We start from the raw sequence: 14,208 nt of genomic DNA on the forward strand, positions 1-14,208 counted from the left end.
GAATCTCATTCTTTTCTGTTATTTAACATTTTAGAATTTGCAACAACGAAAGCCCAAGATAAAGCCAATCTGGGGCCCCCACTAAAAGTATGCAAATTGGTGTCCCAGGTAATTGGTTTGGGACCCTGGATTTTATTCGTTGGTAAAATGAATACAAATGGAAATTTTCATGGCGATTGCAGCGGGGATGACCGACAAGCTTCCAAGTCGGGGGCCCCATGTTTACAGGTTTCACTTTGGAGGCCAAGGATGAACCTCATTCTTTTCTGTTGTTTAACATTGTAGAATTTGCAACAGCGGAAGCCCGAGATAAATCCAGAATTCAGTCTGCGCCCCCCCCCCCATTAAAAATCTGAGTATTGGGTCCCCGCTGCTGGATGGGGGCCCTGGATTTCATTCGTTGTAAAATTGATAAAAATTTAAAATTTTCGTGGCCCCTCACCGAGGAGATGTCCGACAAATCTCCAGGTCGGGGCCCCATGGAAATGTTGACAGGTTTCATTTTGGGTGTCCCTTGATGAATCTCATTGATTTTTGTCGCTTAACAATGTAAAATTTGCAACACATCGGTAGCCCGAGATAAATCCAGTCTGGGCCCCACTAAAATTCAGTGAATTGGAGTCTGGGGACCCCCATGGGCAAGTTTTCTGGGGGTACTTGATGAATCGCACTTGTTTTTTGTTGTTTTCTTATTATAAAATTCATTTCTTCAGTAAGCTGGTGCTTTCACGTCCCTTTCCATAGTACGCTGATGAAGTGGGACGAAATAAACATATGTTGTAACGAGAAAAGGGGGGGGGGGAAGGCAGAGCCCCCTAGTATATATATTTGTATGTATATATACCATTTTCAGTGTATTTTCAAAAGCCCCCTCCCTCGAATGACGGCCCTGGATTTGTCAACACGTTGATGGATTAGCAGGGGTTCTCAAACTGTGCACGATGACCTTTGGGAGGGGTGCAGCTTCGCAGTGGTCTTGACAAAGGTTTTTCAAAGAAATGCTTTTCTTACAACTACTCTCTACTCTTCACATAGACGTACGCAGAATTTTCTCGGGGGGGGGGGGGGGGGTTCAGATTTGTTTTTCCTTCTGGGGGGTTTACGTTTTTTCCGGCAAAATAACACTATAATCTTGGCTTAAGGGGGGAGGGTTAGAACCCCAAATCCCCCCTTTGCGTACGCCAATGGCTCTTCATAAGAGAAATGGGCGGCGCGGAAAATGTTTGAGATTGAGAACCAGTTTTTTAGGAAAACGAATAAACACAGTGATGATTGAGCATCGCTTACTAACATTGTCGAAACACAGGTTTTCTGTTTTCTCTCTCTTTTATTTTATTGTACTGAATATCTGTTATTTCCGTGGATTTGAATTGGAATGCAGTGTTTTATGAAAGAGGCACAATATTTTTTTCTGATACAAATAATGAACATCTCACACACAATACATATGTCTGTATTTCTTACAAACTTGGGCCCCCGGGCCAAGTGATTTTTCTGAGGCCCTACCAGGCAAATTCTTTAAAATTTCAACCAGATCTGATTTTTGTGATTCCCCTTTCCTCTTGAGGTGCCCGGGTGGGCCTATGCCTTAAGACGGCACTGCCCGGGAGACCTCAAGATAAAAAAGGCTTCACAAAAGAGAGATGTGGTTGAGATTTTTGAGAATTTGCCTGGAAGGTAGGGCCTCAGAAAAATCATTTGGCCCGGGGGCTCATGATGCTCTTAAGACGGCCCTGCATATAGGAGGAATCTATAATTCTGGGACGTCATAAATAATGGATCCACTCTGATAATTTGTGATTAACGACCACGTATACATTTATCGCTAATAACAATCATTTTCATAATGATACGCTGGCCATAAAAAAATTACGGTTTCATCATCGAGGTGTATGGATAACTTCTCGCTTCATCTCATTAATGGTGATATTTTGTTTAGAAAGTATCGAAATTAGCTTCTGCGGATTATAGGCATGTATTTTTATTTAGTGTCTAACTAATTCTGTTGTCTTACTATCTTGATTGAAGTATAATTATTTAAATCTTTATGCAATAATATTATAATATAATAATATTATGTAATAATATTATGAAATAATATTCGAAACAGCGGTTTGATACAAGAAGTCATTAAAACATATATCAGGACTTGTAGTCTTTTGAGGATTAACGGGTCTATTGCAGCGCTTCTCAACCTTTTTTGACCCACGGAGCCCTTTCCGGTATGTAATTTCTATGGCGGCTCCCCAGACGCCTATTTTTTATTTATTCATCAAAGTTTCTGACCTATTTTTATTATTCAAAAATATTAATAATTATTTTTTTAAAATTTACTGGTTTTTTTAATTTATTTTCCTCGAGTGGCCACAGAGCCCCTGGGAGTTCACACGGGGCCCTAAGGGCTCTACGGAGCACTGGTTGAGAACCGCTGGTTTATTGGAATCCTCCAATATTGCCAAACTGATTGATTTGGCATGAACAGGCTGGTAGGGTTACTAGTTGGTGAGATGTCACTTTTCCCCGCTCAAAGGCTTTTCTTCTTTACTCTTCAGAACGCCTGCGGTCATTTTCGCTCTCTCCGCCTCGTCAGTATGTGAGGGGACATCGAGATGAGCATCGATGTATTTTCTCTTTTGAAATCGCTCGCTTTGTTCGACTCCCCAGTATGTGTTCAGCCTAACTTATCTTTTTCATCTGCATGCGTGCGAGAGAGAAACGAGCTGACTATCACATAGCACGACACCTCACACACTTTTTCCCCACAATGGCTCACAAACTTGACTGCACTGCATTACACAGTGTAAAACAAAAAGACCTTCTGCTGAAATCCACATTCTTCTGTTGATCCACTTTGAAATTTTGGATAATTCCTAAAACAAATTAAATGATTATCCATAGAAACATATGAAGAATCATGTTTTGGCTAACGAATGTGATTCTGAAATGAATTATTTTTGTTAGCAAAGGCATCACTTTACTCCATAAATATACATGGGGAAAAATATGCAACTTACTTTTTTAAGAAGGCAGAAAATGTGAAAAATATTTACTGCGAAAAAATAATTGAATTCATTTAAAAAACGAGCATATGTTAATTATGCAAAAATTGTCATTAAACTTATGAGGAAAGGGATAAGGGTAAAAACTGGAGAATATACCTGGCATATAAGTAGCTTGAGCAACCAAGACAATATCTGTAGGCTTTGCACATTTGTCCCGAGTTACTTCCACATAGGCACCAACTTGGGGATCTAAAGACAGAGTAGGTAAGTGACTTGTACCGTTTGTGATGGTAGCAAGTACCGTTTTAGATTTATCAAGCTGAAGCACCCTTATTTTATCTGATGGTTCAAGTGCAATATATTGCAGCTCAAGTTGCAACTCTATAAATTAAAAAAAAAGGAAGATTTAGATTCATCATATCAGTATATAAATACAGTCAATCTTATAACATTTTTCAAGAAATTGTAACTAAAAAACTTTATAAGCGGAAAAGCATTTTAAGCAGAAAATGCCTATAAGAATTATAAAGCAGTTTCTTTACATGGTTTTTAATTTACTGACAAACTGCAAAGAAACGATTGCAGTGAAACCCATCTATAACTACTATATGAACCTAGAAAAATATTGTTGCAGACAGGTTATTGTTGTAGGCAATTTGAGCATTTGCACCATTTCCATTTGAATAGGAATTCCACTGGGCGAAAGAAAATATAATGATAGGCAGGTTTTACTATATTTGTTATTCTATTAAACATTTGCGTGTATTATTATAATAAAGGACATAGTTTGCAGACAAAAAAAAAAACAAGAAATAAAAATAATGAATCTGATATTTTGATTCAAATTTGTGCTCCGCAAAATCTAACACTGTTGCATTTACTACATTGCACTTGACCGTACATGCATTACTCGTACACATAGCAGTAATGATGTTATTTCATTTTCCACACTTCAAAGGTAATGAAAGCATCATTTTGGCTTTTCTGTAAAGGACTAAATTCCAAGAATTAGTAAAAAAAAAAAACTGCTTTCAAAAAGCAGCTTCTAAATGCTATTTGGTGCTGCCGTCTGTAAATCTGTTAAGTTGTTTGTTTTGTGTCCATGCCACTCTTGATTTTTATCAGTATATTCAGAAGTGGATGTGAGTAAGACAGCTGTTTATTCCTTTGTTATATGCAGATATCATTTTACACCACTATGAGAAGATTGCTAATCATTTTTTGGAATCGAACTAGCACAGCAAATATGAATAAGACTGGGGGGGGGGAATAAGTTATTCTGAAAACTTTTCCAAGTTCTTATCTGTGAATAGGAAGACTAACAGATAAGAACTTGAAGAACTTTGAAGCCTAATGATTTTTTTCATATAAAGAATCTACTGATGGTATATTTCCTTTTTTTTCAATGGTTTGAGACAGTAATAATATAAACAATTTTTTTTCTCGATCTCACTTTATCTAATAAAGTATACAGAGCAGCCTGCCCTTACCACTGTTCATATACACTGGAATGATCGAAATATGTCTCTGAATAGGAAGACTAAGAGATATATTTCGATCATTCCAGTGTATATGAACAGTGGTAAGGGCAGGCTGCTCTGTATACTTTATTAGATAAAGTGAGATCGAGAAAAAAAATTGTTTATATTATTACTGTCTCAAACCATTGAAAAAAAAGGAAATATACCATCAGTAGATTCTTTATATGAAAAAAAAAAGCCCCACTTCTAGTTTCCACACAATTGTAAATCGATAGCACACAAATGATAACCATTTTAGTTTCTTTACATGCGAAAAAGGTAAAAAAAAGTATGCTGATTTCAAGGGTAAAAAAATCTGATGTGAATTTTTCAAATCGTTCATAAGCAGGAATAGTGAAAATTTTGGACATTGTATCTGGGAAAAGTTAACATTACAGATATAGGCAAAATAAAGTTAAGTTCATGATAATTAGTTGTACTAAACAGGAAAATGTTTTAAGCTGCAACATTATAAGTGGGGAATCCACTGTATTTCTATCATGACCACCATTTCTTATGAAGAAATACCATACCTACAGAAGGACATAGACTTGGTTGAAGGGGTGCAGAGAAGAGCTACGCGTGTCCTTATTGGCACACAGGGCTTGAGTTATGAAGAGAGACTTCATTTTTTGAATATGTTTACATTGGATGAACGCAGGTGTCGAGGAGATATGATCGAAGTGCTCAAAATTTTCAATGGGATGGATAGGATGGACCCATGAACTTTTAGTACACCGCCAATCGACTGATTTTACAAGGGGACACCAGTATCGATTGGTGAGGGACAACACAAGGTTACGGTGTCGCAGGGAATTTTTCTTTAATAGGGTTGTTAATAAATGGAATAGCTTACCCCCGGAGGTAGTAAACTGTAACACAATTGACACGTTTAAAAAGAAATACGATAAACATGTTGGGGTAAATCGAGAAGCTATCCATTCTCAAAATAAGACAACCATAAGTATTCTTTATGGGCATTGTATAATATTTTATCATGTAGATATTGTTTATAATTTGTGTTAATTGCATTTTTAATTGGGTTGCTGTATTTTTGAAATATATGACATCCATATTTTTATGGGCATCTTTTTATCAGCCACCTCGTTGGGCATTTTGCCTGTTGTGGCGTTGTATTTGTATATACCCATGTTAAAGTCAGCATAATCTTCACTGTACCTAAGAGTCACCAGGCAAAGTGAGTTCTAGAGCAGCGGTTTTCAACTGGTTTGATTCCAGGAGTCCTTTTTAGCATATAATTTCTTTAGCGGAGCCTTATAGACCTCTTTTTTTCAAATTAATATTTATTGGTTTATTTAATTTTTCTAGGGTGCCCTCAGGAAGCGCACTGGTTGAGAACCGTTGTTCTAGAGCAGTGTTTCTGAACCTCCAGGCCCTGACATCAGTGAAACTGGGTGCGAGTGGTTCATTGTTCCATTTTTACCCATTAATTGTGTGTATTTCCCATGCACCACCTGGGTCAGAGCCCATGAATTAATATACTCATGTTTGCAGTTTGAGAATACCAAAAAAATTGAGGATAGGAAATGGACCAAATAAAATAACTTGTAATCCTGGAAAAATTCCCTACTTTTTACATCAGTATTCCTCATTAGGACACTCTAATCCAACGGACTTCAACCACTGGTCAATGGGAATTTCCTTCCAGTCAACAAAACATTTTGCCCAATTCATGTATGTAGCTGCTAATAATAAGTTTAGATTTAACAAATAAAACACTGTCTTCATATTAGTTTATATTTGTTTACATACTGAAGCTCTGGTAATTTTCTGCAGGGATTTTAATTATAAGATTATAGTATTAAAATAAACTTGCAAAAGAAGTGCATTTTGAATGCTTAATAAACATTCGAAACACTTTTCTACAACAAATGACAATATGAAAATACCTTGTTTTAAATCTACAGGAGGAATGATCCAAGCACACACTGCATTGCAATTGCCACTTAGAATAAAATTGTCACTTCTACCAGGTGTCATATGCATGCAACCTAAAAAGAGTAAAATTAATGAATTACAATTTTACATGAAAGTGATATTTCAGTCATTCTTATGTAGTTTCAGCCCCACTGTTGACACAGTAGTGGTCGGCTGAAGTTTGTTTTCTGTGGTTCCCAAATTTGAGGCACGAATGTGAGCCGATCTCCTTGCTGAAAAGTCTCGCCACAGTGAGCAGCAGGCCTACACCAATACAATTATTCAAACATTACACAAACTTAATCATTACACTTCACTCATAGTTAGAAAAATTAATGGCAGATGGTATAATCACACATAACAAGCATGACACAGAAACAGACTTCATGTTAGGTTTACAACACGTACATGCTGCACAGCTTCCAGCATGGCCCAGGTCTTCTTCAACCACCTGCTACTAATATCTCTTCATTGAGACAGAGCGGCAGGCCATGATCTGAATGGCCATGGAGGAGCCATTCTTATGTAGAATTTCAAATCTAGAATATGGGGGGGAGGGGAGAGAGAGGAAACATAAAACTAATCACATACCTGCAGCTGTTCCATTAAATTCAGCTTTGAAGAAGTGTCCTTTGTCAAATTTCATTGCCTGAATCATCATCTTGGATGTAGTAGAAAGAATTGGGTACCAAAGATTACCGGTAAGAGAAGCTATTTCATTGCTGGTGCTACTGAAATCATCATAAATCTTTAAAACTGCAGAACCAGACAAAGATGAACCAATGAAATCCAACAGGACATTCTGATCTTTTTCGACTTCCAATAAAAATATTGTGCCATCATCCGAATGAGTTGCAGGTCCTGAATCTTCAACAGGGCCACCCCCTCTCATGTATTTCCCTTGTACTGGTTTAAATAAAAAGAAAATTCTATAAGTATTGCAGCTTTGTAAATTGACATTTAACATATATAATCAGGTTGTTAAATTTAAAAAAAATACAAATTTCAGGTCATCTTACAACATCCATAAAGCATTCTTTGAAAAAAAAAAGGAAAATTAATTTCTTATTCCATGAAAAAATATGTTTACCATCTTGGAAGACCGAGAAACTCATGTTTGACTTCATAAATGAAACAGGCTTGAAGGATATCATAACCATGGAACTGCTGGTTCTTATTTGTCTAGCTGAAAATATAATAAAAGATACAACTTTAAAAAAATAATAAGGTTTTTTTTTAAAAATAGGCTGCATTATTTTGGAGCAATCATCAGCTATTGGAGTTGTTACATGATTATCAAAAAATTAATAGGTTCTTTTATCACTGGGTACATATTTTATATCAATACTTATATAGTTGATGCTAGTTTTTACAAACTCAAACCGACAGTTTGTTCATGGCATGGGCAAGATGTTCACAGAAATGACATTGTTTGAGACTAGATTGAAAAAATGAGTTGGTTTGTATATTGAAGGGTTATAATTGAGCGCTGATCATATCATCCATTAAGACTTCCACTAGGTAAAGAGTACAACTGCCAGATCTACCAGATACAATTGCACAGGCAGAAAGTTAAATAGCTGGGATCAACAATAGCTGATAACACTGCTCAACACTGATTTTGTTCTCAGACATTTCAGAGATTTTGGGGAGCTGGTTTTGAATCTCGCATTGGTTTTGTCAGATTGCCTCTAGTTTTAAGATAAAGTGAAAATTAAATTTCAAATGGTAATACATAAACAGCATACAAATCACATTGAAACTGTACATTATAAATAAATACAGTAAATCATTGGCAAAGATATTTCAGTGATTGTAGAGTTATTTTGGGATATTGATTTCCAATTTACCATTGGTTTTGCCAAATCGGCTCTAGTTTTTGGGATAATGCACTCTCAGCAATGTGATTTGTATGCCACTTATGTATATTGCCATTGAAATTTATTTTATGTTACCTCAAAAACTAGAGCCAACCTGACAAAACCAATGCCAGATTCCAAATTAACAGCCCAAATATACCTTAAAATCACTGAAATATCTTAGCAAATGATTTACTGTATATATTTATAATGCACAGTTTTAATGTGATTTGTATGCTGCTTATGTTATTACCATGGAAAAATTCAATTTTCACTTTATCTCAACAACTTGAGACAGTCCGATGAAGTCAATGTCAGATTTAGAATCAGCAGCCCCAAATGTACCCTAAAACCATTAAAATTTCCTTAAGAACACAAATTTTTTTAAGCAGTGTAATTAATCCATTAAGTGATAGACATAAACAAAATGCTGTCTTAAAAAAAGGGTTGATCTTTCATTTTGAACCGAGAATACACAGTACATGCATTGCACTTTATTTGAAAATGCAAATACTAATGTACAGCCAGTTACATTTTTCTGCTATGCATTTTAAAATCGAGTAACCAAATGGAAAAATGCTCTTTCAACTCTCCCCATGGACCCCCCCCCCCCCATCATGCAGAAGGGCTCCTTGAGTGGAATCTTAGGTGGGGCTCCAGACCAGACTTTTCAAGAGACATCCCACAGTGAATTCATAGTGTGAAAAAACAAAATAATAATCATCGCATATCTCTAGGCACAAGCCCTGCCAGTCCTACCCTTATGGGGGGTCGTCATAATTCTCTTTCTCCTAAGAAATCTATTTTCCTTCCCAAATGATATTTGAGCAGAAAAGAAAAAAAAAACCCCTCTGCAGAATAAATGCAGTAAAAGTTTATGACGAAAGCACACAATTGCAAGAAAATTGTCCTCTTAGTGTATGTTATAAGCTGATTTCGATTATTTTGCTCTGTTTAATTTAGCGATAAGAGATCATTAATTCTTTATCAGCATTACGAACATGTGTTTAGATTTTGTTCTAATATTAGTGACTACTGCTACTTAACCATGCACACACACATATCCCCCCATAAATATTCCTCTGGAGAATCTCGTAACAAATCGTGTTCTGAGTGTATGTGTGGTCATAACACATTAGTGACTAACAGGTGACTGAAATTATTAGTATTACTGGATTTGTTCGTTATAGTGATTTTAGGTGAAACTAATAGTAGTGACTTACTTTCTTTCAAACCAAGCACAACTCAGGTCTATCACCATCTATGGGCGATTTACTGTCTAGTGAGTTGTGCCGAAAGTGTAACTGTGTGTACCTAACAATCTGAGTGTGTATGTAGTGTTGTGTTTGATTTTTTAGTGCTGCCATCTATATTTAAGAAGTGAAGTGAGTGATGTGTTATGATTGAATTGCATTTGTACTGTTTGTAGGTTTGGTGCTCTCTGTGGGAAGACTATTCAAAGGAAGATCTGCTCACATTCGCACCTTGAAGTTGGGAACCACAGAAAACCAATTTCAGCCGACCACCACTATGGCGATGGTGGGGGTTCGAACCCACGACCTCCAGAAGTCCATCACTATGACCACTTGACAAACACAGCGGCAATAGTAGTGACTGAACAAAAGGACAAATATGAGTAGCCGATTCACCAAACAATTTACGCATGGAAATGTCTCCCCCATTTTCAAAATAATTTAGCAACCACGAAATAGTTAAAACTATCAGTTTTCATGTCCCTTCTCCCATCATGGCTTTATGTGCTCAGTAACATCTTTCCACAAATCAAAAGGTTTTCAACACTCTATTATTGCAGAATCATGACCAATTCGATTAGTCTAACCATTTAGAAATAACTCTAAAATGTAAGTTCAAAATAAACAAGTGCCTGGCAGCCAAAGATGATCAGAATGTATTAGTCATCAGAATTGACAAAAGAAATCATATTGATCAAACACTTTTCAATTTGTTTGTATTGAAATTAAAATCATTAAGTCCAAATGCAAGCATAATCTACTCCATTCACTAACCGTTTAAAGGCCGAACTATGAACAAAATCACTTGTTTTGAAATTTGGAATTCTGAGTCTTTTTGCATGAATATACATATTATAATAATTTGAAAAAAAAATTTTTCTTTGTTTTTCACAATGGAACATTGGCACTTGGGCAGTGGTGAAAGTGGAAACTGGTATCTCACGATTTTTTATTTCTGGAGTACAATTATCACACGAAATTGTCTATTTACAAATTAAAATTCGCAACACATGCCGATTTTTTAATATGAAAATGTGTGCAAATAAATGGAACTAGCATATTTGAACACACGTAGGTTATTCATGTGTAATAGTACAAAAAAAAAATTAATTGATTTACTCTGATTGACATATCAAATGGTATATATAGAAACACACAAAATAATTTTTAATTTACTCCAAAATTGAAATTTTGGCAAATATAAATCGAAACAGGGGAAAAGAAAATGCCAAAAAAATGTCAAATTTCCAAATTCTTCCGAAGTTTCCGAATTTGTCAAAAAATACTTTGAACTCTTCTCTATACATGACAAAAAACAGGAAATGTTTGAATCAATTTTTATCTGATGTTTTTGTAAATAAAAACTATGTTCCATTTATGGAACATTGGCCTTTAAACGGTTAATTAATAAAGCCTATAAATAGTAAGAGCATATAACAGTAAGAGTTTTGCTTTTGGATCTGTAATCTTCAAAAGCCCCCTCCCCCCTTCTGAAAAAAAAAAGTGTTTATAAAGAGCATGTGTGGCTGTAGTGGTAGTAGTTCACCCTTAGAGTAACCTTTGAAGAAAGAAAAATAAAACCAAACCTTCTTGAGAATTTTTGTTGATGTTACAGCAAATGCTTCCTATAAGCAACTTTTTATGAGTATACATAGTTTTTGTATCTTCAGCATTAGCTCGTTGGCTGTGCATTGCAAATCACTCATAATGGCAGCAATATTTCTTATGTTACAACCCATGCACCTCTGGCTGGCCAGGTTTTTGTCAGTGGGAGGAGTAAAATCGGGAAAGGAGTGCTTTTTTGTGTTTCTAATTTAGGGGCAAATCTGGAAAGTATAGTAAAACCTGTTTTCAACGGAATCAAAACGGGAAAAGATTTTTTTATGTTGAACACAAATTTCCATTTAATAAAGGTTCAATTGATGCAACGTATAAAAATTATGGAATGACCTCGTATGTTATTGAAATAAAATGAAAATAAATAAATTGTCTATAATTACTGAATATTGTATTTAGAGTTTGGCAGCATCTGATAAAATTCCTACTTACACTGTTTTACTTCTAAAACAACAACATTTACACTTTTAACTTCATCAAAAATTTTCAATTATGATGCCAATATCTGTTGTGTTGGGTTCGTACATTATCCTCTATGCTTATGTAATTTTCAGCATCAGGGACGTAACTGAGAATTTTGTGAGAAAAGAGCAATATGATTTTGCTGCCCCTACCACTGTAAAATTCAATGATTTTATAAGAGAGTTTTTGTTACCACTTAAAATTTTCCATCCCTGAATTATGCCACCTCAGTAATTGCCTTTGCCCTTCTCTCTAATTAATTCCGATCCTGCTCAGCCTTGGGATCATGGAATGTGCACAGCTTGCATACAATTTTGTTGGTCTTGCATATTATTTCGAAATTCAAACCTTACACTGATTTCTCCTGTGGAAAAGCCTCCTTTTCCAAAGAATTTCGTTAAAATTTCAAAAAGAAACTGCTGTACTACATATGGCTTATCAAAAGCACAGTATCAAGTACAGAAACAAACGCACATTTGCAAGCATCGGTTGCTAAAAAAATCTCGGTATACCACTAACATTTTGTATGATCTTTTAGTCATCAAACACTCAGTTTCTGTGTGAAATTTTCAGTTAATGGGTACAATATTCTTTTCCATTTCCGTATTAGACAGGTTCAGTTTAATTCAGGTCTTTTAGTATGTATTTTGGCATTGAAATCACGAGACCATGAAATGATTTTTTCTGTTGGAAACTGGTTTTCGCTTAATTCTGTTAAAGGCAGGTTTTACTGTATTTCAAATTTTAATAAAAATTCAAATTTATTCTCTATGTTTAGTGTATATCTTTAAAAATCAATTATTTTTTGAATGATTAAATTAATTTTAAGTTTTTTTAATTTATTTTAAAAAGTCAAATGATATTTTAATATATACTGTGTACATTTTTAAATAAATACAAACTCGACACAAGGCCACAATTGGAAAATTGCCCAACAATGTAGCTAGAAGAATAAGATTAAAACTGCATCGAAAAGCAATAAAAAAAAAGTAAAAGTATACAGTTGAAAAAATCAAAGATATAAACATATATAGCTAAAATTTCATACTTTCATCCAATCATTACTCTATTCTTCCATTATGCTTCTCTCTTATAGTAAACAAATATTTTATACTACAAGATCGCAGATACACACAGAGATATTCATTTTACAAGATTCATTGAAAGACTGGTTATTTGTGGAGATGAAGATTACAAGGAAGAAAATTCATTACTGCCCCCACAGAGACTCGAAACCCGGTCTCGCTTGCAGGACGAGTGCTCTATCATCTAAACTATGGAAGTAGATAGAAATAGAATACTTCAACCTTGGAGCATATATGTATGTTGAAAGGCACCGTACATGGACGGCCTCAACAATCAACTAATAGCTCGAAAATGACAAAGGCCAACCAGATGGCCATATGCATATAGAAATGTCCTCTCCACTGTTTTAATGATCTTGTATTGACAAGTGGAGCGGACATTTCTATATATATATTCATTTTATAAAATAAGTGAGCTTAAAAAAACACCTTAAATATAAATGTGACATATATAAATGGGAAAGTATGTATGTATGTTTGTCCTTTATACAAATTTATAATTTTAGACTGATCATCACCAAATTTTGCATATACATCAAACAGGACCGGGATTGAACCATAGGTTACTTTAAAAGTTCGCCACAACAGGGCAAATGCCTGAAATGGGCAAAAAATCATCAGGCAGCAATGGTTCCTGGGCCCCAACAATCTCTTTCGGAATGTTTACTTTGGTTACTGTTGTTCTCAAACAACGCATTTCAGACATACATATATGCCTTTACAATGGTTTGCCTATTTAATGCTGCCAGTATTATGTATAACAGTTTATTCCTTTATAATGGGTTTGTCACTTTTCTAATCCTGCAAGTAACTGAAGAAACCCGGGCAGTGCCGGGTATTATGGCTAGTAAAACAGATAAATATAAAAACATCAATATCTTACTCAGAGCTTCATTTTGACTCATAGAAGTAATCTGATAAAACGGTGATAATCCTGAATAGCCACCATCAGAAACAGCTGCAATATCCAATTTATTTGTGAAGTTCACAGATTTGAATTTCACACCAAGAGCACCATTTTGAGTCTCGATGAGCCATCTACACAATCCACTTACACCATCAGGAATTTCTTCTATTTGTGGTGAACTAATTTCTTCTACTCCCAGGACTTTTTTATACAAGGAACATTCTGAAAAAACATCAAATAATAATTTCACTTTTCTGATTTCACATAAAAATATAGTATTCAAACAATGATTCAGAGGGGAAAAATCGATTGGTATCAGTGTATTTTTTCTCACGTGAATATATATATCATGAGCTAAATTTTACTTCAATATTGATTTGATGTTTCCTTTGGTTTTTTGTTGACCACACTCCTTGTGGCTATTCCTAAATGTTAGCCAGAAGAGAAACATACCATATATATTTTGCGCATAAGAATAATCTTAAAAATTCCTCAGAGGAATTTTAACAGATTCATTCTGTACTTCACCTGGGATTTAGTTTTACTCTTGTTTATTTCACCAAAT

The 14,208-nt window shown here is 35.1% G+C and overlaps 1 protein-coding gene across 4 annotated transcripts in view; it reads right to left on the bottom strand.

Moving 5' to 3' along the window:
• Nucleotides 1-14,208, bottom strand: part of LOC149077082 (uncharacterized) — a 54,512-nt gene that overhangs the window by 19,717 nt on the left and 20,587 nt on the right. For all 4 annotated transcript variants that reach the window (XM_089244817.1, XM_089244814.1, XM_089244815.1 and 1 more), the window contains 5 exons: nt 13,620-13,865; nt 7,551-7,646; nt 7,052-7,366; nt 6,433-6,534; nt 3,159-3,383 (listed from right to left, as the gene is read on the bottom strand). In XM_089244817.1, coding sequence (XP_089100943.1) covers nt 3,159-3,383; nt 6,433-6,534; nt 7,052-7,366; nt 7,551-7,646; nt 13,620-13,865 — 984 coding nt within the window. The remainder of the gene's footprint in view (nt 1-3,158; nt 3,384-6,432; nt 6,535-7,051; nt 7,367-7,550; nt 7,647-13,619; nt 13,866-14,208) is intronic.

This window comes from Pholcus phalangioides, unplaced genomic scaffold, assembly GCF_987345545.1.
Source record: "Pholcus phalangioides strain wild (caught in Gottingen) unplaced genomic scaffold, Ppha-v1.0 ptg000015l_1, whole genome shotgun sequence".
Lineage (NCBI taxonomy): Eukaryota > Metazoa > Arthropoda > Arachnida > Araneae > Pholcidae > Pholcus > Pholcus phalangioides.